Source organism: Centruroides vittatus, unplaced genomic scaffold, assembly GCF_030686945.1.
Source record: "Centruroides vittatus isolate TY-2023 unplaced genomic scaffold, ASM3068694v2 contig_1343, whole genome shotgun sequence".
Lineage (NCBI taxonomy): Eukaryota > Metazoa > Arthropoda > Arachnida > Scorpiones > Buthidae > Centruroides > Centruroides vittatus.
Window position 1 is genome coordinate 125234 of NW_027120855.1, and position 24032 is coordinate 149265.

Below are 24032 nucleotides of genomic sequence, written 5' to 3' on the forward strand. Positions count from 1 at the left end.
AAATTGAAATAGGGAACAACCAGACAATAAACAAAAAGCCATGGATTATAATGCTTTTCACCCAAGTTGCAATGTCACCAATAATATGAAGTTGCAGATAATAAGAACCAATTATGAATTGTAACTTAATCACTTCACCTACTCAGAATACCAACAACAACATGATTGACATTCTCCACATTAACCTGCATCATGGTAGAACACATTTCTCTCTTATCATCAAAATGACTAAGGATTGGGATATAGACATTATTGCCATCCAGGAGCCCTACCTTGTAAATACAGTAGAGAGTCGTTTATCCGAACGCTTTCCAGTCAGACTGTGTCGTGCCGAATCGAACTTTTTTGATACTAGATTTACTTCTAAAGTATAATTTTTATGTTTTTATATTTTTCAATATATTTATTTTGTTTGTACATAATAAAGAAATAATTTTTAACGATACAATAGCCTCGATTATTATTATAAAAATTTTTGTTAGGCTTAAAATCGACAAAAATTCAACACAAAGTGACACGCAACGGAGAAAAATTTCAACATCGGACAGGTTAATAGATTTTTTCGTACATAATCGGTTATCCGAAAAATCAGTTATCCGAACAACCCCAGTCCCCAATTGATTCGGATAAACGACTCTCTACTGTAAGTATTTTCTTCACAATGCAAGTTGGTGCACATATCCCCAAAGGGTATATTTCACCTATTAAAACTGGGATATTCATTAGGATCCACACATCAATAGTCAGTTTCTCCCTCACAACTCAACAAGTAAACACTATCGCTGTACATAGCATCACCAGAACTACTTATATCACCTCCATTTACAGCCCGCCTGACAACAACTTTGACCTTCTCGTGGATCTTGAGCACATACACACTCAAGTGGGCAATCAACCTTGGTTGATCTGTGGGGATGTCAACACTAAGTCTCCTCTGTGGTATGCCCCAACTGAACCCAATGAATGAATGAAAACAGCAAGGAAATTTGCCATGAATGAGATAAGTTTATTAGCGCACACACTCTTTAGTCTTGCAACACTAACTATCTGTCAACATATCTTAGCAGTCATGGAGACAGCCGGATGGAAATTGTGCTGGATAACCCAGGCATAGCCAACATACGGCCTGCTTAATGAATTTATGCTGCTTGCAATTAATCTTTCAATATTAGCTACTTAACTGCCAATAATTGGTTTCGCAATACTTCTTTATTTTTAAAAATAATACCATTGTAGAAATTTACAACTTTTGTACTGGTGCCAGAATAAAAAAAAATGATAAATTTAAAATATTAATATTTATCATAAAATAATGTATGTTAGACGGTAATTTAAGATATACAGGTGATATTCAATTTAACTTAGTAATTCGTGTGCTTTGCTAGAAATATAATACCAATATATTTAAACATTTATGTACTTAAAAGAATCGTTTTTGTATTTAACATTTTTTAATTTTAATATTTTGTTCGGCCCATGAAAAAGTTTTTGTTCCAATTCATCCCGTGGGCAAAATCTGTTGGCCATGCCTGGGCTAACTCATCCTTGGTTTCAAGTATTCAGCATTGTGCCACAGTGGGCACACCCTCAGCAAATGACCACTGTTATATTATAATCTATATTGAGTCTGAAGTCAACACTGTTCCAAAAAGCATAATGAATACACTAATTTGACACACAAATAAAGTTAATTGGACACACCTTATCTGTAATTCCTGCCTTCTCTCTCTCCCAATCATTAATGCCAATCAGGTTAAGATTGACAATTACATTACCTCACTGAACAACACTATTAAAAACTGCTATAATGCTAGTACCAGGGTAACTATTGGGGTAAGGAGTGCCACCCCTTAGTGGGATACAGAAGTCATCAATTTAAGAAAAGAAATAAGGAGTGAAAGGGCTTACCAAAGGCAATCTTACAACAGCAACCATACACAGCTATAAGCTATCAACTGTCAGCATGTAGCTGCCTTTTAACTTTGTATTCTAATTCTTTTTTGTCTTCTTTTTCAGTCTAAATTTGGTTAGTCCTAATTGTGAGTTAGATTAAGGACTGTTAGCTTGGTTTCCAATTAGGATATGATAGGTTAGGTTAAATTAGATTAGGGTTTGTTAGCTTTAGTCCTCTGGTTAGGTTTGTCCTAGATTATGGTAGGTTAGTTTAGTTAGTAAGTTAATGTTTAAAAATAAAATAAAATAAAAATAAATAAATAAATAAATAAAACAATTTGGGTCTTGCTTGTTTGTCTTCTGTTGGTCCATTCGTCTCATCTAGTTTGTCATTGTGTTCATTTGCTTTCACACTGTCTGTCTAGCTGTTTAGTAGTATTAAAATTCGCAATCACGCTCAGTTTTATTAGTATTAAGTAGATATAAGTCTTCCTACTAACAGCCACTTGACACTAACTTCAACACTTAGCTATTCGTGGCAGCACTCAATTATTGGTATTTGCTACACTCAGGTTTTCTTTTAGACCCTTCGGGGGACTACAGCCTTGCAGCATAAAAACTGCACACCAACATCAAACATAGAGGGTACCGTAGCCATATATATGCCATTCAGAGGGATCCTACCTTTCTCTACTGTCCCTCCTCCTTCCCCTCCCCCTTCCCTTACTCTCTTTTCTGCCGGCTAAACACTTCGAGTATGGCTGATGTCTTTCTTAAATGAATAATTCTAATAAATCTCACATTAACAACATGAAGATACCAAAAGTGAAACACATGATGTACTGTACTTAGGATAGGTCCTCAATCAGTGTCTCACTTAGACCAAGCACATTGACTACATCTGTTGTAAAGTTACTCAAGCAGCCAACATCTTGCACAGTATTGCAAAAAATATCTGGGGCATTAGGTTCAATGCCACACAATATATATTATTATTATTATTATTATTATTATTAATCTTTATTTGACATAAAAGGCTTTGCCTGTTACAAGGGCGTTTTATTTAAACGCATATTTGTACTCATATGATAACATCTCAACAACATTGATATTTTCTGTTTACTGATCTATAGAATTTCATTAATATTTTGTCACAATTATTATTTAGTAGATTGTTTAACGTAGTTATATAACATATGAATCATGTTAGTATTAGCACTATCAAACATCTTATACATTTCCTTCTCGTTAGTACAGTTAGCCAATGGCCCAATTTGGAGCCTTTGTAGTTTATCCTTTTTGTTACAGCATTTGCATATAATATGAAATTTAGATAAATTTTTGGTACAATTTGGACATTTAGATTTGGTATAGTCTATATATTTGTCATTTATAATTATTCCATATTTATTTAGCCTAATCTGTATAAAAAACTTTTTAATGTTAAAGGCTAGGTTTGTCAATATATAGTTATTATTCACTGGGTATTTTAAAATTGTTGTATACCAGCTTGTGTTTTCCCGTTTTCGTATATCTTCAATGTCTTGGACAATGGAGTGCTCCATAGCTCTGTATATTATTTCTTTACTATACTACTCCATATTATATGTACGATCCAAAAACAGTTTAATAGAAAAACCATATTTATTTACTATCTTCGATAGCTGCATTATCCAGCTTCGTCTTAAATCCGTTTTCCTTGATTTGTGGTATAGTAAAAACAGTAATTTTGTTGTTATGTCTTCTGCCTTAATAATTTTTTGTAGAAACATTAAATATCTTTTTATTAGTATAGTATTTAATCTGAATCTATTTGTTTCTAGTCTTAAGGCACTGCCTGGGATATTATATTCTAACTGGAATATCTTGCAAATAAATATATTCTGTATTTTTTCAAAGTCATTAAATTTATCCATACTCCAAATTGGGGCCGCATAGCCCATTGAATTCATCACAAGCGAATTAAATAGTTGAAAATGTGTTCCTAACTTCTTTAGTTTAGCCTTGCAGAATAAACCAATTAAATTACTTATTACAATTTTTGCTTTGTTTAGTGAATTTTTATAATGTTTCTCGAACGAGAGGTTTGGTGTAAACATTATTTCTAAAAATTTAATTTCCTTGACTATTTTCACTTCTTCTTTATTAATAAAAAAGGACATATGCTTTTTGGATACGTTACTACCATTTCTGAATATCATTATTGTTGATTTTTTTGGAACTCTTAACTTTTCCAAGTATTCACATATTTGTTGAATCTTTCTACGGAGTGCAGCTGCTGTGGGAGCTACCAGCACAATGTCATCAGCATATGATATAGTATGTATAATCTGATTTTCGATTTGAATTCCATCTTCGTCTCTTTTAAAGCAATTATTTAGATCAAATAAATAAAAGTTGAAAAGATATGGGGACAACGGATCTCCTTGTAATAGTCCTCTGTAGGTAATAAACGGTGTCCATATATTTGTATCCTGTTTAATGATTGTCTTATATTTTCCGAACAGCAGCCCTATCATTTTTATCAGTAGTTCATTTGCCTCAAATCTCTTCATTTTACACTGTAGGTCTGTAATGCTAATCATATCGTATGCTTTTTCAAGATCCAAAAACAGGGTGAACACTTTATGTCTTTTCTTAAGCAACTCTATTTGGATTAGTGACAACAACACAAAGAGGGCTGTCTGAGTACCACCCCCTTCTACAAACGCGAATTGCATTTCATTTCTATATTTATTAACGGCTGTCCAGTGATTGAATTTACTAGGTAATACTGCAGTAAATACTTTCCGTAGACATGACAAAAGAGCTATTGGTCTATAGTTGGTTGGGTCCTGTCTGTTCCCTTGTTTTAATATCGTGGTAAAAATAATTTCGTTCCAATTGGCCGGTATTATACTATAAGTGTAGAATTGATTGAATTGTTTAATTAAATATCGAATGATTTCTAGTGGCAGCATTTTGATCAGTGTATTAGGTATTGCGTCCGGTCCCGGTGTTGATTTGTCTTTAAGTTTTTTAATACAATTCTGATGTTCTTCCGTCTTAATTATCTCGTCTTGATGAATTTCTGGCCTTGCTTAGTTTTCATATATTTTTTACAAAAATTTTTCCGGTAGTTTTCTGAAAATTTATTGTAATATTTAAGCCAAATATTATATCCTATTCTAGTCTGTATGTCCAAACCTGACTTTTTTTTACGAAAACCGTTGATTATCCTCCAGAAAACTCTCGAGTCTTTAGCTTCTAATAGTTTCTTACTGATGTTTGAAAAATATAGTTTCTTTCTGGCTTTGATTAAATTATTATACATTTTCTTATACTTTAGATACTTCATTAGTGCTTTGCTGGTATTTGTTCTTCTGAAGGCCTGTAAACTCTTTTGTTTTTTAATTTTGTAACTATAATATGTATCGTTATACCATTTGCATTTGAATGTTCTTTCATACTGCCACATACAATTCTTATACCTGTATTCTTCTAGTTTAGTTGTAAGACTCAGATAATTTTCTATTGGATCATTTTCTTTTTCCAAGGTTAACAACTCCCCAGTCATATGCTCAAAATCTTTTGAAAATTTCCGTTTATTATAGGATGGTCTTAATTCCAAATTAATAGAGTGACGCTGTTCACAATTATTTGTCTTATTTCTTGTTTTTTGATATTTTACCAATTCCAACTGTATAGGAAAATAATCTGCAAGGTCATCCTCCAGAACATTCATAGAATTACAGCACTTTATCATTTCTTCTGAACATATAAAGTAATCCACTATTGATTTCCCGTTTGGGGAAACAAAAGTAATTTCTGCAGGGGTATCTCCCCTCATCCTACCGTTCAAAATTACTAATTGGTTATTATGAACAAAATCTAGAAGTATTTCCCCCTCTGTGTTTAACATTTTATCTTCGGATATTCTCTTGTTGGCTATATTTTCAAAAGTCTGAAAAAATATGGTATCAGTGACTTCGCCAATACGTGCGTTTAGATCACCTCCTAATATCCATAGTTGTGTCAGAATCGACCATTTATCCAAAACTCTTTGTACTTCAGTTAGAATTGGTTTCTTCTCAATAGAGGGTGGTATATATATTCCTACCACTCTCAAATATGTGTAAGTCCATCTCGTTTTGATTTCATTCTCTAATTTTATTATAACAGCAATGACATAGTCCGATGTGTATTGGAGAAAGATTTCACCTAATCTTTTCTTAATTAGTAACAGAATTCCACCCGACAGGCGACCAAACCTCTTTTTGCGTTGAGCATTGCTAATTAATACGCTATTATCTTGTTCTAGATATTTTATTTCCATATCACTAAATTTTAAAATCCAGGTTTCTAAAAATCCAATTATTTCATTTGCGTCTATAAATTTTCTTATCGTGGTTTTGAATAACTTCCCTCTTAACCCTTGAATGTTCCAAAAACTCATCATCACATTATTTTCTTCTCTTGTTGTACTTCCTACTTTTTTCTCACCCAGTTCACTGTTTTTGTCTATCAATTCATCTCCATTCATTTTTCCATTGTTATTTTCTATATTATTCTCCATTCTCCATTTTTTCCACACACAATATATATACCTTGGTGCTATTAAACCCATACTTTATGCTGCCCCAATTTGGACCACTGCCACTTACAATGTGCACAATCTTTGTAAGCTCAGCAAGATCCAATGTATTCAGCTCTCCAGATCTGTGGAGCTTATCATACAGCAATTACTTCATCCTGGTCCTCCTGGTCATTGCTGGCCTCATTCCAATGCATCTTAGAGCCAAGACTTTGTTGTGGCAATGAAACATCACACATACTGACACCTTTGACAACTGGTGAGAGCTTAGTGATAATCATCATACTCTACCCAATTTTACAGAACAATAGAAAAACAGTACAAGTTATTCTCAACTTGGGACTGGAGAGAAAGAAATTCAACACTACCCTCAGCAAGCAGTATCATCTTACTTTATGCAATGTACAGTACAAGGTCCTTTTCCCTCAGCCTGCGACTTCAGGGATTTACAAGGACAGATCGAAGCATGGTGACAATGTTGGTGCAGCCCTGCTTATCATCAACAGCGTCAATTCTATCATTCACAGGTCCACCTTTAAGCTTGGCAAGCATTGCTCCATAATGCAAGCTGAGGTTTTTGCTATACCGAAAGCTGTGGATTATGTCTTTGAGGACTGGTTCCAAAAACATAAAAGCATCAACATCTATTTGGATAGTCTGACAGCTCTCTTCTTTCTGCACAACCTTGAAAATAGAGTACAAATATAATTCAGGTCCAAGATTTTCTTGAACAGAATAGCCACAAGCATAACATCACATTTAAATGGATCCATAGTCATTCAGGAGTGGAGAGTAATGAGGTGGCTGATAAGCTTTCTAAAACAGCTGCTAGCTTTCTCTCATTCTCTCATATTACAGAATTCCCCCCTTCAAAGTGAAGGTCTGGATCCGGGAAGCTGACCCTTACCCAGTGGCATGACGAATGAAACAGCATTGTCACTGGTAGGGTAACATATAGATTTATCCCTAGCATTAAGGAATGTTTTCTGTGGAAGCACTTTATTCCAAATTTTATCTTATGCAACTATTCACTAGACATTGCCACCTGAAAGCATATCTTCAAAGGTTCAATCTAAATAATGATGATGGCTCCTGCCCATGTGATAATACGTCTGTTCAGAACAGCCTCCACATTCTCTTCAACTGCACCAATCTAGATCAGGCAAGAAGCAACCTAATTGGACATAAACTGTACAAAATTAACCATTGCACAGCAGTTCGTCCTCCATTCTTTGAATATTGTCAGCTTGTTAGATCATGTGTGATACTCAATCAATTAATATGGACTTTCCAAAAAAAAGACATTCTTGAGATAATCTCTCATGGACTAGACACTATTATGATTTGTCTGGGTCAGTCACCAAACAAAATCATAAAAATATTAGGGAGGCAGCCCTTGATATGCATGCCACTGCCAACCACTTATACAAAATAGTTGTAGCTTTAAGAGCTCTGGAGCCACCCGCTCGGCCTACTTATGCCCTGGCCACCAAGCAAGGGAGGGGGAGTGGTAGGTCCGGTCACACCACTTCAATCATTTCCGACACTGTGGCCGATACGAAAGAAATCAACAACCAGCCAGAGCTGGTACTGGCATCTATCACTTCTGTTGATAGTAAACAGTCATGCCCTAAGAAACTGATGAACACACTCCAAAAAAAGTTAGTCCATCTAGCCTTAACCTGGGAGTTAAGAGTATCTCAACATTATCTAGCAAATATATTAAGATTAAACTAACTTCCAAAGAAGACTATAAAAGCCTAAAGCACAATATCAAAACCCTCCAAGACATACATGAAAAGGTAAAAATCCTAAAGCCAATAAAAAGACCACAAATGATTGTCCAAAATGTTCCCCTGCAGGAAAGCAGAAAGGAACTAATAAAGAAAATATATGTGCAAAACAAGGAAATAAGGGATAAATACTTGGAGGAAAATGCCTTAAAAATAGAGTTAGAGATGACAATTAAGTCAAGAAGATGAAAAGATAAAAAATAATCATAAAAGTGTAACACCAGCATTCAGAAATGTCCTGATTAGCTTAAAGCAACTAAGCAATTAATGAGGCATCTTGCTTGTCGATGACTACTTACTAGTGCTAAGGTGCTACAAGTGCACTGACTTTAGGTACAAGGACTGTAACTCAAAGCTAAAGCTGTGGTTACACCTTGTAACTTCCAGCCGCGCAGGCAACTGCAACTGCGATGGCTGTTCTCATTAACTAGTGAATCCCCTTTGAAAACCAATGCTTGAATGTTACTACTTCCACTAAACCCACCTTCATGTAAACCTATTAATGTATGTTAATTAACTGCCTGTAATTATTTATAAATAACCTTTTCATCGAAACAGCTTATATACATTGCATGATAGGTTTTGTATTCTAAATGTAACAGCATTTGTACCCAATGTAATCTCCAATAACTGTTGTTTTAACAATAAATGGGCAGCTGCTGCACACTCAAGTAAAACCATTAAATCCTCCACTATCCTATCCTACTATCAATTTCACCTTCAATCCTTAACTTTTCTCCCCCACTCCTAGATTGTACTACTGAGTGATTGTACTACATTAAAAACAAATCTCGTTTGTATATTTCTATTACAATGTATGCATTTACAGTGTGTTATGCAAGCACTTCATATGTAAGAACATAATTCAATTAACTTCTATATTTTAAAGTCCATATAACTGGACTAATTTTGTTAACATATATATAGTAAACTTGGTAGAATCATGTCAATACTTGGTATAACACTAGGGTTTCTCATTTCCCGGTCTTTTGCTTGTCCCGGGATTCCGGGATAAAAGTGAACTGTTTCCCGGATGCCGGGAAATCCAGGGACAAAATTAATTATTTTTAAGATATACAAAATATCATGAAATAATTATTTTTCATTTTTTAAAGTAATTTAATACGTTCTGCAACCTCCAAAATCATATGAATAATGCTGTGTAAGATATATATTAAAAATTACCTTTGAATTACATAGAAATTTTCACAAATAGAAGAAATTTATTAAAGTTTGCTGGAAACTGCATACAACAACAAAAAATAACTTTGAACTGAGTTGAAAATTTAAAGAAAAATAAATTTAGATCAAACTTCTAACTTCGAAGGTAATTTTTGATTTTTTAAATAAAATATAATACAAAATATTGTAAATTTTTATAAGATTTTAAAAAGCAAAGATGGTCGATACTCAGATCACTCAATCTAATTCTTATTTTAGTAATGAAAAGTCTTGCTACCGAGAATGCCTTTTCTGATTCAATTGATGTGATTGGAATCGTGTTTAATGCATTTAAGAGGACAAATATTATGTGTTTTTCACCTGTATCCCGAAAGATTTCTAGTTCGTTTTTGAGATTGTAACCTTCTTTTGTTCCCTAGTATTCTTGATTTGTTTACCTCGACTACTTTAATAGAAACATCATAGCCCAATAATTCTGCAGTTCGTTTGTCTTCAATAATCAGATTATGAAGAAAAACTTCATACTCACTGACTTCGTACTCGTTTGTATCCTTGCCCAATTTCCACAACTTGGTGTTACGCAGTCATTGAAGCCACTGGGCATGGTTAAAAATTAAGACAGCATAAGCACAATTATTCCAGATATTACTGGTAAAGAATTTTGAGAGTCCTGCCACAAATAAGCTACGTATTGATTATTGACCATTTGTAACGTGCCATAACGAGCAAAAATTAAAAAAAAAAACTAATAAGTAGGTTTAAAATTAATAAATACTAATGTATTCTGACAGTTTATGAGTTAATTATACTTTCTATTTGCAAAATTTCCTCAACCTTATCGTAAAATAAGAAAAAAGTGAATTTTTAAGAAATTTGCGGGATTTCCCAGGATAAGAAAAATTTCCCGGGTTAAAAAAACAACCGGGATCCCGGAATCCCATTTGAGAAACCCTATATAACACTATCTTAAATTCGGCAAAACACCACTGAAAGATTGCCGACCCCTGATCTAAGCAATAACATTTGCAACCCATAACTTTCAAAAGCTCTAGCTATAAAATAGTGAGATGGATTCTAAATATGGAATTGGTGGAATTGCAAATGCTGGCTTTTCATTTTTAGTGTATAGCATCATGATTATTTAATGAAACAGATCTTTTAGTTTCCAGCAGTATATTAATACAATAAAAGCATTTTTGACCTATTCATAGGTCTTCTTCGTTTAAAAGTCAAATGAATAAGTTGAAAACATTCTCATTATACAGAAATACCTTAATAATTGTATTTATTGTTGCCACTAAAAGTACCACAACAATCTGCAATAACTGGGATAAATAATGCGCGTAAAATGGGTGATCATTGCCAAAGATTTTTTAAATCAATTAATTAAATTTTATACATTAGGTAAAAAAGAAATGTGTTAAGTAAAAATGAAGATTCATTTAGAAAACAAGATTATACTTTAAGTTTTTTACATATAAGAAGTACATTCATACAATTATTCTTTCTTGGATAAAAATTGGTAGAGTTCTCGGGTGAAATTTTTTCTTTCTTTTTTTTTCTGTAAAACTCAGTAGCAACAGATGGAGTTTCCAATTTCTTGATAAATTTCATTGATTACTCGAGATTAGGATCGCTGTTCAAGAGTTTTTCTTTAAAAATTACAACAATTCTAAACATTTCACCGATTTCTTTCAGGGAAAATTCCTTTGGTGCCACATCATTATCATCAATTTGAGCTTCGTAAGCATGTTCTCTCTCAAGGTTAATTAGGTCATCATCATCCAGGTCCATATCGTGTGACTGAAGTATGTCCTGAACATCACTTTTTTCAATTTCTTTTAGTCCTAGATAAAACCCAAGTTTAGTTAATGTCATTGATAACATAGATTCCTTCATTTTCAAATCCTTTAACATCATTTGCACAATGTAAAATAATCTTTTGCCATGCCACTCTCAGGTTGTCAGACATTATTCACTCCATGCTTTCTCAATATTCTCAATGCAATTTTTGATATTGATTGCCTTCCAGAATTATGTCAAAAGTCATAGCTTCATCTCCCGTAGGTCTTTTCTATTGCTTGCAAAAAAGTTCTTCATAAGTAATATGCCTTAAATTACACCTTAATCCATTGGCGTAATAATGGAAGTGATATTAGGTGGAAAATAAATAACTTTTACATTTTTGCACAAATCATTCACTGCTGTTGGAAAACTAGGCACATTATCTAATATCAACAAGATTTTAAAATCAAGATTTAATGACTTGCGTACCATTTTAGAACAAAAACAGTTTTTAAACTAATCCTCAAAAAATGTTCAACTGATAAAGATCAATCCAATTAAGTCAAGAATGTTTCTGTTTCATTAAAAGTCTACATTAAGATGCAAATTCTTATTTCTGCCATTCCGTCCAGTTTCCAAATTAGTTCAATCATATTTAATTAAATGTAAGAATTGTAAAAATATAACCACCAAATAAAAAATATTAAACTCAAAATTTTGCAATACTTGCATGATAATAGTTAAAATATCATTAAATAACAAGTTTGTACATCGCAAACTCAATTTTTTAAACATTTTACATTGAACATACTGAAAACTGTTACATTAGCAAAAAGCAGTAGTTTCAAATTTCGTGAATTCAAGTTAATTCAACTGTATACAAAAGACAAAACATTTTTTGATTTTAATGAAAATGCAAACTTTGTTTTGTTTATGAATAGAATTAGTAACTAAAACACAAGATAATAAGAAAAAAATTTTAAATTACTAGTTTAACAATAATATATTTTATATTCGTATATATTAATTAATTTTTCTAACAGTAAATAGAATGTATCAACTTACCAAATACCAAAATTAAAAGTGTATTTAAAGACACAACCCAAAACACATGTTCCTGAAATATAAAAAAAGTTATTTATATGATAATTCTGATAAAACCTGTTTGCTTATAATTTAATTAGCAAAAGAAATTATGTCATTGAGAGGATATATATGAATATCATTGTAATTTTTATTTAATTTTTTCATGTATCAATTTAAACAACAGAAGTCTAAGTTTCATAATATTTTAATACTATTTTTTTTCTAATACATAACTGCCGTAAATGATAAAGCTAAATTTGGATATAATGGTTTTAATAAGAAATGGCACCTAACGCTTCACTCTAGTGCCAAATTCATTTCTAATTTATAATCATTATATCCAAATTTAACCCGATCATTTATGGCAGTTGTGGGTGTGTATTTGCTTAATATTGGGTTTTGATTGATGTGTATATATTTGTATAATTTTTTTCTTATAAAAGTAAAGTCAATAACTAAAAAGTAAAAAAAATTATTTTCCAAATAAACACTTTAGATTCAGAATAAACACTTTAGAAAAAAGGACTCATTTTATTGTATAGTCTAGTAAGAATATTTTTCTTTAAATATGAAATCGTCTCGGCTATTTCTAATGTAATTAATTTAATTTTTAAAGATTATGTAAGCCACCGCTAGAGGACTTTTAACTTTTTTACATTTGTCGGCGGACATGTAGCCTCAAATAAAAGGACTGTTCCGCTGTAGACTTGTTAATACCTCTCCAAAAAGCGTGTGAAGGGACGGATCGAAAAAAGGACTCATTTTATTGTGTAGTCTAGTAAGAATATTTTTCTTTAAATATGAAATCGTCTCAGCTATTTCTAATGTAATAACTTTAGATTCATTTGATGTGTCATCTTTACATCTTATAACTGCACTTAAAACTTTCACTTAGAACTGCACTTATAAATTCACTTAGAACTTTTTATCTAATAACTCAAATACAGCCATTAAACAAGCCAAAAAAACATTTTCACTGTCATAATGTTGATTTTCTCTCTATTACTGGCAAATGTTTCCTTTTTCCAATTATTGTTTTCTTATAAATAATCATAAATACTGAGAAGTTAATGAATTCAAATCACAATTTATTAACAACGTGACATTTTCAACTCAACTTGATTCATCTTTGGCACATCGAAATATAAATAGAAATGCAAAGTCAAAAATCAAATATATAAATTTAAAATTATATGTTAAAAATTAAAACAAAAAACTAAAAATTAGAAATCATCATTCAATAGTATATATGTTAATACATAAATTATAAGTATTTGGAATAAAAAGTGAGCCAAATATATATATAAGTATATAATCAAGATGGGTTGATAATAATACGAGGACTGTTCGGAAAGTTGCAACCTCAAATAGAACAACAAACAAAATAATGTTAAAACTTTTTTTATTTTTCAATATAGTTTCCTTTATTAGCAATGCACTTATTCCAGCGATGTTCTGGCTTTCTTATGCCATCACAATAGGTCGATTTGTCAAGGTGTGCAAAATACTCATTCACTTCAGAGATGACTTCGTCATTTGAGTGGAATCTCTTTCCAGCCAAAAATTTTTTTAGGTTTGGAAAAAGGTGGAAGTTACTGGGGGCCAAATCGAGTGAGTACGGTGGATGTGGAACTAATTGGAAGCGAAGTTCGTTTATCTTTTGTTCGGAGATTCTGGCGGAATGTGCAGGTGCATTATCGTGGTGGAACGGAACCCTTTTTCTTCTTCAAGTGTTGCCTCTTTTCTTCGATTTCTTTCTTCAGTTTTTCCAAAAGTTCACAGTAATAGACAGCATTGATGGTCTTTCCTCTTTCTAGGTAGTCAATAAAGATGATGCCTTTAGCATCCCAAAAAACCGAAGCTATCACTTTCCCCGCTGATGGAACTGTCTTTGCCTTCTTTGGTGGTGGCGAATTGTGGTGTTTCCAGTGCTTCGACTGTTCTTTTGTTTCAGGAGTGTAGTAATGGATCCACATTTCATCAGTAGTCACAAACCAATGCAAGAAATCCTGTGGATTTTTCTGGTAGAAGTCAAAACACTCCTTTGACATCAAAGTGCGAACACAATTTTGCTCGGCGGTCAGCAGATGCAGCAACAACCTTGCTGAGACCTTCGTCATACCCAAATTTTCAGTTAAGATGTGGTGCACTCGGTCGACAGAGATGCCTGTTGTCTCAGCTATCTCACGTGTTTTCAAACGGTGATCTGCTAACACAAAATCGTGAACTTTGTCGATATTTTCTTCAGTGACGGCAGTTGACGGCCGTCCGCTGCGAGGGTCATCTTCCACACTCTCTCTGCCAGATTTAAAAAGGGCTGTCCATTTTTTCACAGTGGTGTACGAAGGAGCAGACTCTCCCAAAACTTCATCCATGTCAGCTTTGATTTGAGATGGGGTCAACCCTTTTTTCGTCAGGTATTTTATGACCGCACGAGTCTCCGTCTTCTCCATTTTTGACAAAGCACTTGCACACTAACTATCTGCTAAGCGGTCGTGGCAAAACTTTACGACAAATCAAGCGGAAATTGGTATTGTATCTTTAGCAAAGATGTCTGAATAATTCCCGCCAAAAATTAAATTGATCGCAGCGCCGCATATAGGTGAGGCTGCAAACTTTCCGAACAGCCCTTGTAATAATAATGATAATACGAGGGTTATTTTTTTAACCTCCACTAACACATGAAAAAAAATTGGAAACGTGAGACAGGGACAGAGTGCACCCCTATTGAGTAGAATATTCCCTCACCACTTAGCATCGCACCAAGCTATTTTAGACATTTGCTACTGTGCAATAAACACCAATCCAGTCTCCAACCAACTGTGAAGTATGAGCAATAATTTGATTTCTACAGGCTGAAGGGCTGAATAAAGGTGAAATTCATCAAAGAATGTGTAAATGTGTATGGTGAGAACTTCATGAGCTATGGATGTGTGCATGAATGGTGTAGGAAATTCAAACAAGGACGTGACAATTGTTCATAATGAGGGTGGTCAAAAGAGAAGAAGTGTGTGATGACCAATGATTTGATGGAGAAAGTGGATCAATTGGTGCGAGAAAGGTGTCGGTTCACAATTTCTGAGCTCAGTGAAGAGTTTTCTCAAACTTCAAGGTCCACGCTGTATACCACTGTAATGGATAGGCTTGGATTGAGTAAATTGTGTGCACAATGTTCCGAAGATGCTCACAGACCATCACAAGACTCTAAGGATAAGAGCTGCCTTGACGTTTCTGCAGCATTACCACCAGAATGGAGAGATGTTCTTGGACAAGACTGTGACGAGAGATGAGACATTGGTGTTGTTCGGAAAATGTTGAGACAAAGGAGCAGTCAAAATAATGGATGCACACTTCATCTCCAAACAAACCCAAAAAATTTAAACAATCATTTTCCACCAACAAAAGGATGGCAACTGTTTTCTGAGACAGAAGAGGCATTTTTATGACTGAATTTATGGCACCTGCGACAATCATCAATGCAACCATGTACTGCAAAACTCTTCAACATCATAGGCAGGCAATCCAGAACAAAAGAATAGGAATGCTATCCAAGGGCGTGATCCTTTTCCATGATAATGCTCATCCTCACGCTGCAAAATGACTCAGACACTCCTCCAGAGGTTCAAATGGAAGAGTTTCCTCACCCACTGTACAGTCCAGATTTAGCACCGAGTGATTTTCATCTCCACTCAAATAAAAAAGTTGTTAGGAGGCCAGCAGTTCACAAGCAACATGGAGCTGACTGACAGTGTTAAAGGTTGGCTGAATGGCAAGGTAGCAACATTCTTCAACATGGGTATACAAAAGATGGTGTCATGGTATAATGTCTGCATGAATCGATAAGGCAATTATGTGAAAAAATAGGTCAAGACTGTAATTACCTTCTACAAAATAAAGTGGTTTTGTTCTTCATTCTTGTTTTTTTTATTCTGGGTCAGTGGAGGTTGAAAAAAATTAAATAACTGTCAAAAAAGCCTATTGAGTAGGGACAAGATAATTCAAGTTTTCACTCATCAAAATTCATTTTCCAGAAAAGGTCAGTTAGCAAGTCATCCTAGACAAGTTGAGGTATGCCAGACCCAGAGCAGAACTACCCATCCAGCTCCAGATTGGTCAGCCAATGGATCTAAAAATCAGATATAAGGCAACGTGACCATTGGAAGAAGGTGAAACAAGCCTGGCCTAAGACTGTGTTGTGAAAAGCAAGCAACAGGTATTGCTATATATATTGTAAATAGTTGTCAAGTAAATGAACTTAATCTGAGTTTAAGGAGTCATAAGGTGTTCTTTCTGACAGACCACACATCCAGAAATCAGACAACACAATCCAAAATTCACTACAACCCTTGTATTAAGCGTATAGCCAAAATGGTTAAGAGTTGAAAGTTGAAATTTGGAACACAGTTAAGGTATGCCATGAGAATGCACACTGAGAAGAGATTTTGGGAAATTCCCTGTGGGAAAGAAAAAGAGCATTAAGGATTACTCTGAAGACCACTGCTTCTACTGTACTATTTTAGATGTATTTTTTGCATTTTTACAGGAAATTGAACATAATTTTAGACCCATCTATAAATTCTCAAATACCCTTGAAATAGGGAGACCTAATTCTTGCACCCAGTGAAAATGGGTAAGATCGGCTATATAACTATAAAGGTTCTTACATAAGGGTTTATCACACTGAATGATCAATCTAAAACATTTTAAAAATTCTTTATTCCTCTACTGTACACAATTTAAAAAATTTTAGAATGTGTTAGATTGGGCACTTGATGTGATAAACTCTTACATGAGATAACCTTTGTAAATATAAATTGAATGCTATAATATAATATAGTAGAAGGGTTAGAAGTACGAAATGATCTAATAATCTTAATCTTTGCTGTTGTTATTTTTGCCTGAGCTATACCAGGTTCATCTGCTAGTTTGTTAATAATCATATTGTAAAAAGATGAAAAATTAGCCACTTTCGTGCACAACTTACATTGTAGACATCTGCCAATAATAATCTGAAAAGTATTGCCAAGCATATGTATGTAAATCTGTTCAATCTTAATCTTAAGAGTATTACATCCCATACATCTTTAATTGGAGCCAGTCCATTCCAACTCACATAAATGAACATGTCTAATGCCCAATATGACACTGCTATTTTGTGAAATGTGATAAACTCTTACATGAGATAACCTTTGTAAATATAAATTGAATGCTATAATACACAGTGCGGCAATTAAATTCCGGGACTGAAGCTATATCTCAGCAACCAGTAGCGACATCTGTTTAAATTTTATATCATATGAAGTTTGAACATATATGAACATAACCTAAAACTTTTATTTAAATCGGTTGACATTTATCATTGTTTTTGATATTTTGTTTATCAGTTTATTTTGTTACAGGTCAGAAAACAATAATGGAACAACGTGCTGTTATTAAATTTCACGCTAAACTTGGCACAAGTGCCACAAAAATGTTCAAAATGATGCAAAAAGTGTATGGAAGTGAGTGTTTATCACGGTCAAAGACTTTTGAGTGGCACAAACGATTTTTGGAAGGCAGACAATCACTGGAGAATGACAAACATGTGGGAAGGCCAATAACAATTCGAACAGCAGATTTGATTCAAAAAGTGCAAGAATTTGTATCCAACGATTGCAATGCGACACTGAAAATGATGGAACAGGCATTAAACATTAACAAAGAGACAATACGACAAATTCTTAAAGAAGATTTGGGATAACAAAGGTCTGTGCTAAATTTGTTCCGCACACACTAACCCAAGAGCAAAAATTGATGAGACTGGAACATTCCAGAGAGATTGTACGAGCAGCAAATAACAGCTCAACCTTCCTCAAATCAATTGTTACTGGTGACGAGACCTGGTGTTTTCAATATGACCCACAAACAAAATGTCAAAGTGCCGAATGGAAGTCAAAATCATTACCTCAAGCCAAGAAAACACGAAAAGTTCCATCAAAAATCAAGATGATGTTCACTGTTTTCTTCGATAGCAAAGGCATCATCCACCATGAGTTCGTCCCACAGGGTCAAACAGTTACTGCTGCTTTCTACTTGGGAGTTTTACAACGATTAATGGGAAGAATTCGCCGAATTCAACCAGAATATCGCAATTCTGATGACTGGTGTTTGTTACACGATAATGCACCGAGTCACACATCATTGATTGTTCGTCAATTTTTGGCACGAAATCAAGTCTGTGTGTTGAATCATTCACCGTATTCCCCCAATTTAGCACCATGTGACTTCTCTTTATTTTCAAAAATGAAAATGAAGTTGAAAGGACGCATTTTTAATGATATTGAAACCATCCAAAGAGAGTATGCACATATTAGAGGCAATACCGAAAATTGAGCTTAAGCAGGCATTTGAATCACTATTGAATCACTGTAAAAAGTGTATTGAAGCAGGAGGAGAGTATTTTGAATAATTTAATAAAAAGATTTGAATAAAATTGTTTTGTTTCATTTTTATAGATCCAGTCCCGGAATATAATTGCCGCACTGTGTATAATATAGTAGAAAGGTTAGAAGTGAAGAAAACGTTCATTTAATCCAGTAGTGATAGAATGATGAATAGAAACCATGCAATAGTGATTGCCGTCATAACAATATAAATAAACCAGATAAATGTTTATTTACATCTCCAATCTTATCTTTGTTTGGCCTTATTAACTTATAACTGAAGGTTTCTTCTAACCAAAATGACTATATTAAATTATGGTTTTAAAGGAGAATTTTAATACTAAAGACAGAATTAGCCTAGGACTGATGTATGAGTAATCTCACTATTATTGGAGGAAATCACTCCCTCTTATTAAATCCTTCAATGTATGCATTGGTTAAATTATGACTATCTTACTAATTGTTAAAATTATGTTTTTAAATCAATATATGTATGTATGTATTGTCTACGAATAAATACTTGTCTAAAATCAGTTAGTCAGTTATATATTAAAATAACAACACTTAAAAATTAATTCTCAATTTAGAAATTTTATAAATCTACGAGCACCAAGTTTTTGGCTCTATAGAGGATTTATCACACACTATTGACATTGTCGGAGCAATCACACAGAAGTGGGTAGACACAGGTTTATTATGATGATGCTATGCAATATTAAAAACTGTAAGAAATACTACCAAACACAAATTATACGAACAATTAGAAATTATCAAAATCTATAACAACATAAGAACAAACAAAAACAAAAGGGGTACAATTATATCCCATCTAGCAACCTACTTGACAGCAGGTAATACTTTTATCACCAAAACTGAATGCCACCCTACAGTAGTATCGCTTCTGTGACTTCGGGGGGTCCGAAATGAGTCGAAACCCCACTCGATTGTCACCAATATGTGAAAATGGGGGGAGGTCAGAGGAAGTCGTATCTCCCGTTTCCGCCTCACTTGTCAAGGATGGCTGTTCGTTTCTGATCGTTACGCGTTATACGAGTGGATAGGAGGTGAGACGGACGGGGTCAACGATAAGGCGAAGCGATATTCGAGACAAAGAGGAGACCATTTAACAATAAAAACAAGATTTATTAATATTTAACAATGGACACAAATACAAAGCCTGACTAATTTCCCTAAAGCGCGTAGGGGTCGTGAGAGAAAGCTTACATTTGTGGTTCATACCTCATTATAGTTCCTTAGAGAGTTAATACTTGGTTATCCTGGATGTGGAGAGTAGTATCCAAATAGCACAGTTTTATATATTCGCGACTGAGCGCGGAGACATTCGGAGAAGGTCCGAGTCGGTGACGACGAGCAATGGCGTTTGTCTGGCAGATGATAAGAGACTCCCCCTGAGGGGGTGGAAGGAGTGGCTTTTATAGTTTTTGCCTGGGAAATTGGTCACGTGATCGTAAATGGATGACAATTTGTGTCAGAGGTGTTCCCGGGATTCAAAATACATGACGAATTCGGACGCTGAGTGTAAACCAAGGCTGCAAGATGATCTAGGTTACAATTTAAAGACAAAGGATTGTTGACTGTTAGCTGGCCGGGGACGCATAGTTTCTCGTCCAGGGCCGTTTCTTGACAGGATGTTTATACTAGGAAAAAATTCCTAAATCGAATTATTACAAAAAGTGGATCTGATAAAATTCAGATCTCACATCATTCCACGCTTTCTTTAAAATCATACTTACTAGTGTGATTTTAAAAGATTAGATTGATAAACAGGGGTGGGTAGAGGTATGTTTACATTTCAGATTGATAAATTACTCTCTCTCGCTATAAACAATCAATACAAACATTATAACTCGCGACAATGCGTAGTGAATTAGCCGCGATAAATAGTAATATGATCTTATAACAAATAAATCCTGGCGCGTGTTAGACGCGTGACAATGTTATGGCTTGAGGGTAGAAGATGGCAGTCGTAGATTTCTTTTAAACAGTCTGATTGGTGGGTCGGGTGACATAGGCTGGTAGACTGGGAAACAAGGTCAGAGTTCAGAGTTCATTGGGTGAGGGTGTACAGTTCTCGGTGTTCAACAAGTTGGTTGTAGAACTTCCCTTTGTAGAATGTCCGTAGGACTAAGTTGGCTTTGGATATAATCTGACGTTGCAGATAAGTAAATATTTTCTTGTTGTAGAAGTTAGTTCATCAGGACGGTCACTCGGTTGATGGATTATAGATGGAGGTGGCGTAGATCAGCAATCTCCGGCCAGGTGACGGAAGGGTACTGTTCTTGAGTCCCAAAATAATGTTAGTAACACGTGGTGGTTAAAACAATCACTAGGTTCGAAATGGAGGTATGTGGGATTACAAAAATTAGTAAATTTGCTCTCTCCCTACAAGCTAAACATAACATCTAAAATGACAAAATGTGGAAATTCTCTCAAAGAATAATATAAGGGTAATATTCAAAAATAAAATGAACAATAATATAACATACGAACTGGAAATAACTTGGAATAAAATGGAATCTAATAAATGGCCCAGGGACTCTCAAAAAGGTAAATCATGGCCGTTATAGGTCAAACTGGGTCCTTGTGGGTCGAGTTGCGTCGTTCGTCGACCTCTTCCAGGAAAGGTAATCACTAAGTTCTAAGAATTCCGTTAGGCTGTGGCCCGCTCATTGTCTATAGTTTGTGTGTCCCTTGCGACCTGGGGGACTGGCTCCAGTAACATTCCGCATGTCAGTGCGAAGGAAGCGTCTTCCCGCTCGTTGTTTAAAGTTATGTGTCTCGACCTTTGACTTGTAAACTTTGACTTGCACAGGGAATGCTCAGAGAAGGTCTGAGTATGTTTGAACCCTCAGTATCATCTTAGTCTATGTCCACGAATGGATAGCTGCTATTTGCTCTTGAATATGGGGGAAATAGGCAAGGAAGAACTGACGCTCAGTGCTAGTGGCATGTCCTATGAAGTAGCGAAGAGCGTGCAGAGCGTCGAACTTCGTAACCTTCAGGTGAGTTCCTTCAATGATTACCTGGTGACGGAGAGAATGTCGGTATTTCCGTTTTAAAGCGGGCAGTGACGCGACCCAGTGAATCTTTGTCCCTCAAATTATAAACTATTCAGGGCCTAATATGATTACGAAATAAGAATTAACAAATCGAGAATGGGTATTTTGATAAGATTGTTGTTTCGTGACCCGTTAACTAAGAAAAAGAGGAGTTAAGGTGGAGGACGCTTGACTGGTAGCGGGCGAAATAGAACGTGGTGTGCGACTATGATTGGGTGGAGGCATAACCCATGGTTCCTCGGCAACAGCTCCTTGGCTTCGAAGGGCATAGGGGTGTAAGGAACTGAGTCCAAACCTTATTTTTTATTTTATTATTATTTCCGTTTTATTATCTTTATGTTTGGGGTTTATGTTTATTTAGGATGAAGGTTCCCCACCACTCTCTTGTTAGTAATGAAAAATGAAGAAAAAACAACTCACGGAGAAATAAACGCCATAGGAAACATCTTGCGCACTTGTGCTGCCCGGCAGAAGTAACAGTCTGCAGAAAAAAAATGGGGGGGGAGTCCCCACAATCACTAGTAGAGAAATACTTGATAAACCGTCTTAAACATCCCAGAAAATTATGATAAATATTTTGTAAACGGTTTATAAGCTTTGTCGGAAACTTAAAGCTGCCAGAACAAAGTTAATGGACGTTTAATTAGTAAGAGATTTTGTTCATAGTTGCTAAGTATTTGATTTGTCGAATTTCAAAGGGGAATTACTATTAAGTTAAGCTAAGTTTATTGTCAAGTTGATTTGTTGATTTTCGTTAATAAATTTTGTTTGGAATTATTGATATTTGTACGTAGTACGTTCTAGTTGCTAATTAAATATATTTGAACTTTTGATTTGACTTGATATTTATCGTTGTTATTACTAATTTTTCGGTGCACGCTTAAAAGCCCAGGCCTGGCAAACTAATCTCGAATCCGCGTAAAGTACCCGTTAGGTTAACGGAAGTTTTACCGACCGTAATTATAGTCGGTTTCCTAAGATACTAAAAAAAATAGTACTTTACAAGGAGGCATATATTCCGGTTTCTCTTCGGAAATTTCGCTGTCCGGCTCGGGTTCGTCAGTCTCGTTCTTGTCTTCTGGCACTGGAGGCAGTATAGATGCGAGCACAGTATCATCCCAAGGATCAGGTGGCTGTGACGTCGCTGCTGATGCGTCCTCTGTTGTGTGCTCCTTGATTAAGTCAGTATTAAGGTGAAATTCCTGTCAGGCAATTGTCGGCTTAATTCGATCGTCATCCTCCCGTCGTACTTTAGGTCGTTTAACCTTTCGATGAGATCCACTTCCTCGTCCCCTCTTCCGTTGAGGTGCCCTAGTGTCTTCAACGGGAGGCCCCTGAATCGTCCGCACCTCGGGAGGACGTCTCTCCCTATTCTTCGGTCTCCTTGGTTTTTGTTTAATGGGCTTGGAAGAGCAAAAATGAACAACCTTGCCATCCAGTAAAATCACTTGTTTTCTAGGGAGATCGAGAGTCAATTGCATAGTCTCGAGAAAGTCTCTTCCTAATACTCCCTCACAGGGAGAAACTATCTCCGTCCAAACAACTCTACAGACCTGGGGGAACCGGTGTCCCCTTATCTTTAAGACGGGAACCGCTGTGCCCACGGTCGGAATGGAATTTCCGCGGGAACCAGCGATCCTCTCCCTGCAACCAAATTTTACCGGTGTTTTCTTTTTCAATTTATTGGCCAGGTCACTCGATATGATCGTACAGTCTGCTCTAGGATCAATTCGCATTTGCCAATGAATCAAAGAAATCGAAATGAATCAAAGAAATTCCTAAATCGAATTATTACAAAAAGTGAATCTGATAAAATTCAGATCTCACACTTCTATAGTAGAAAACATTGTTTGTACAGGTACAAGCTGACTGATTGCAAGAATGTATGTAACCTTTCTGAAAACAGTTCTTACTTTTGTAACTGTAATCTTGTTTATAACTTTGTATTATGGTCGTTTCCATAGCTTATTCACTTCATGATTAATTTCACTATGCAACAATTACAATTTCTGGTTGCTATTTGTATGAAAAACATAATACATCATCTGTGAAAAATCCCGAAAATGAAGTCATCCATGCATTAGCAACAAAATAAAATGTACCTTTAATGTATGTATAAAAAAACATTATTTTGAGCTAGTCTAATCATAAACCCAAATGTTCCTAATGAAAAACCATTTATGATTTTGCAGAGGCGAGTAAACCCACCAAATTGTAA

General features: G+C 34.9%; 1 protein-coding gene across 1 annotated transcript in view; it reads right to left on the reverse strand.

Annotated features, from left to right (window-relative positions):
* Positions 1–24032, reverse strand: part of LOC136990837 (E3 ubiquitin-protein ligase MARCHF6) — a 199383-nt gene that overhangs the window by 98784 nt on the left and 76567 nt on the right. The window contains exon 10 of the mRNA XM_067289284.1: positions 12292–12343. Within this exon, the coding sequence (XP_067145385.1) occupies positions 12292–12343 (52 nt within the window). The remainder of the gene's footprint in view (positions 1–12291; positions 12344–24032) is intronic.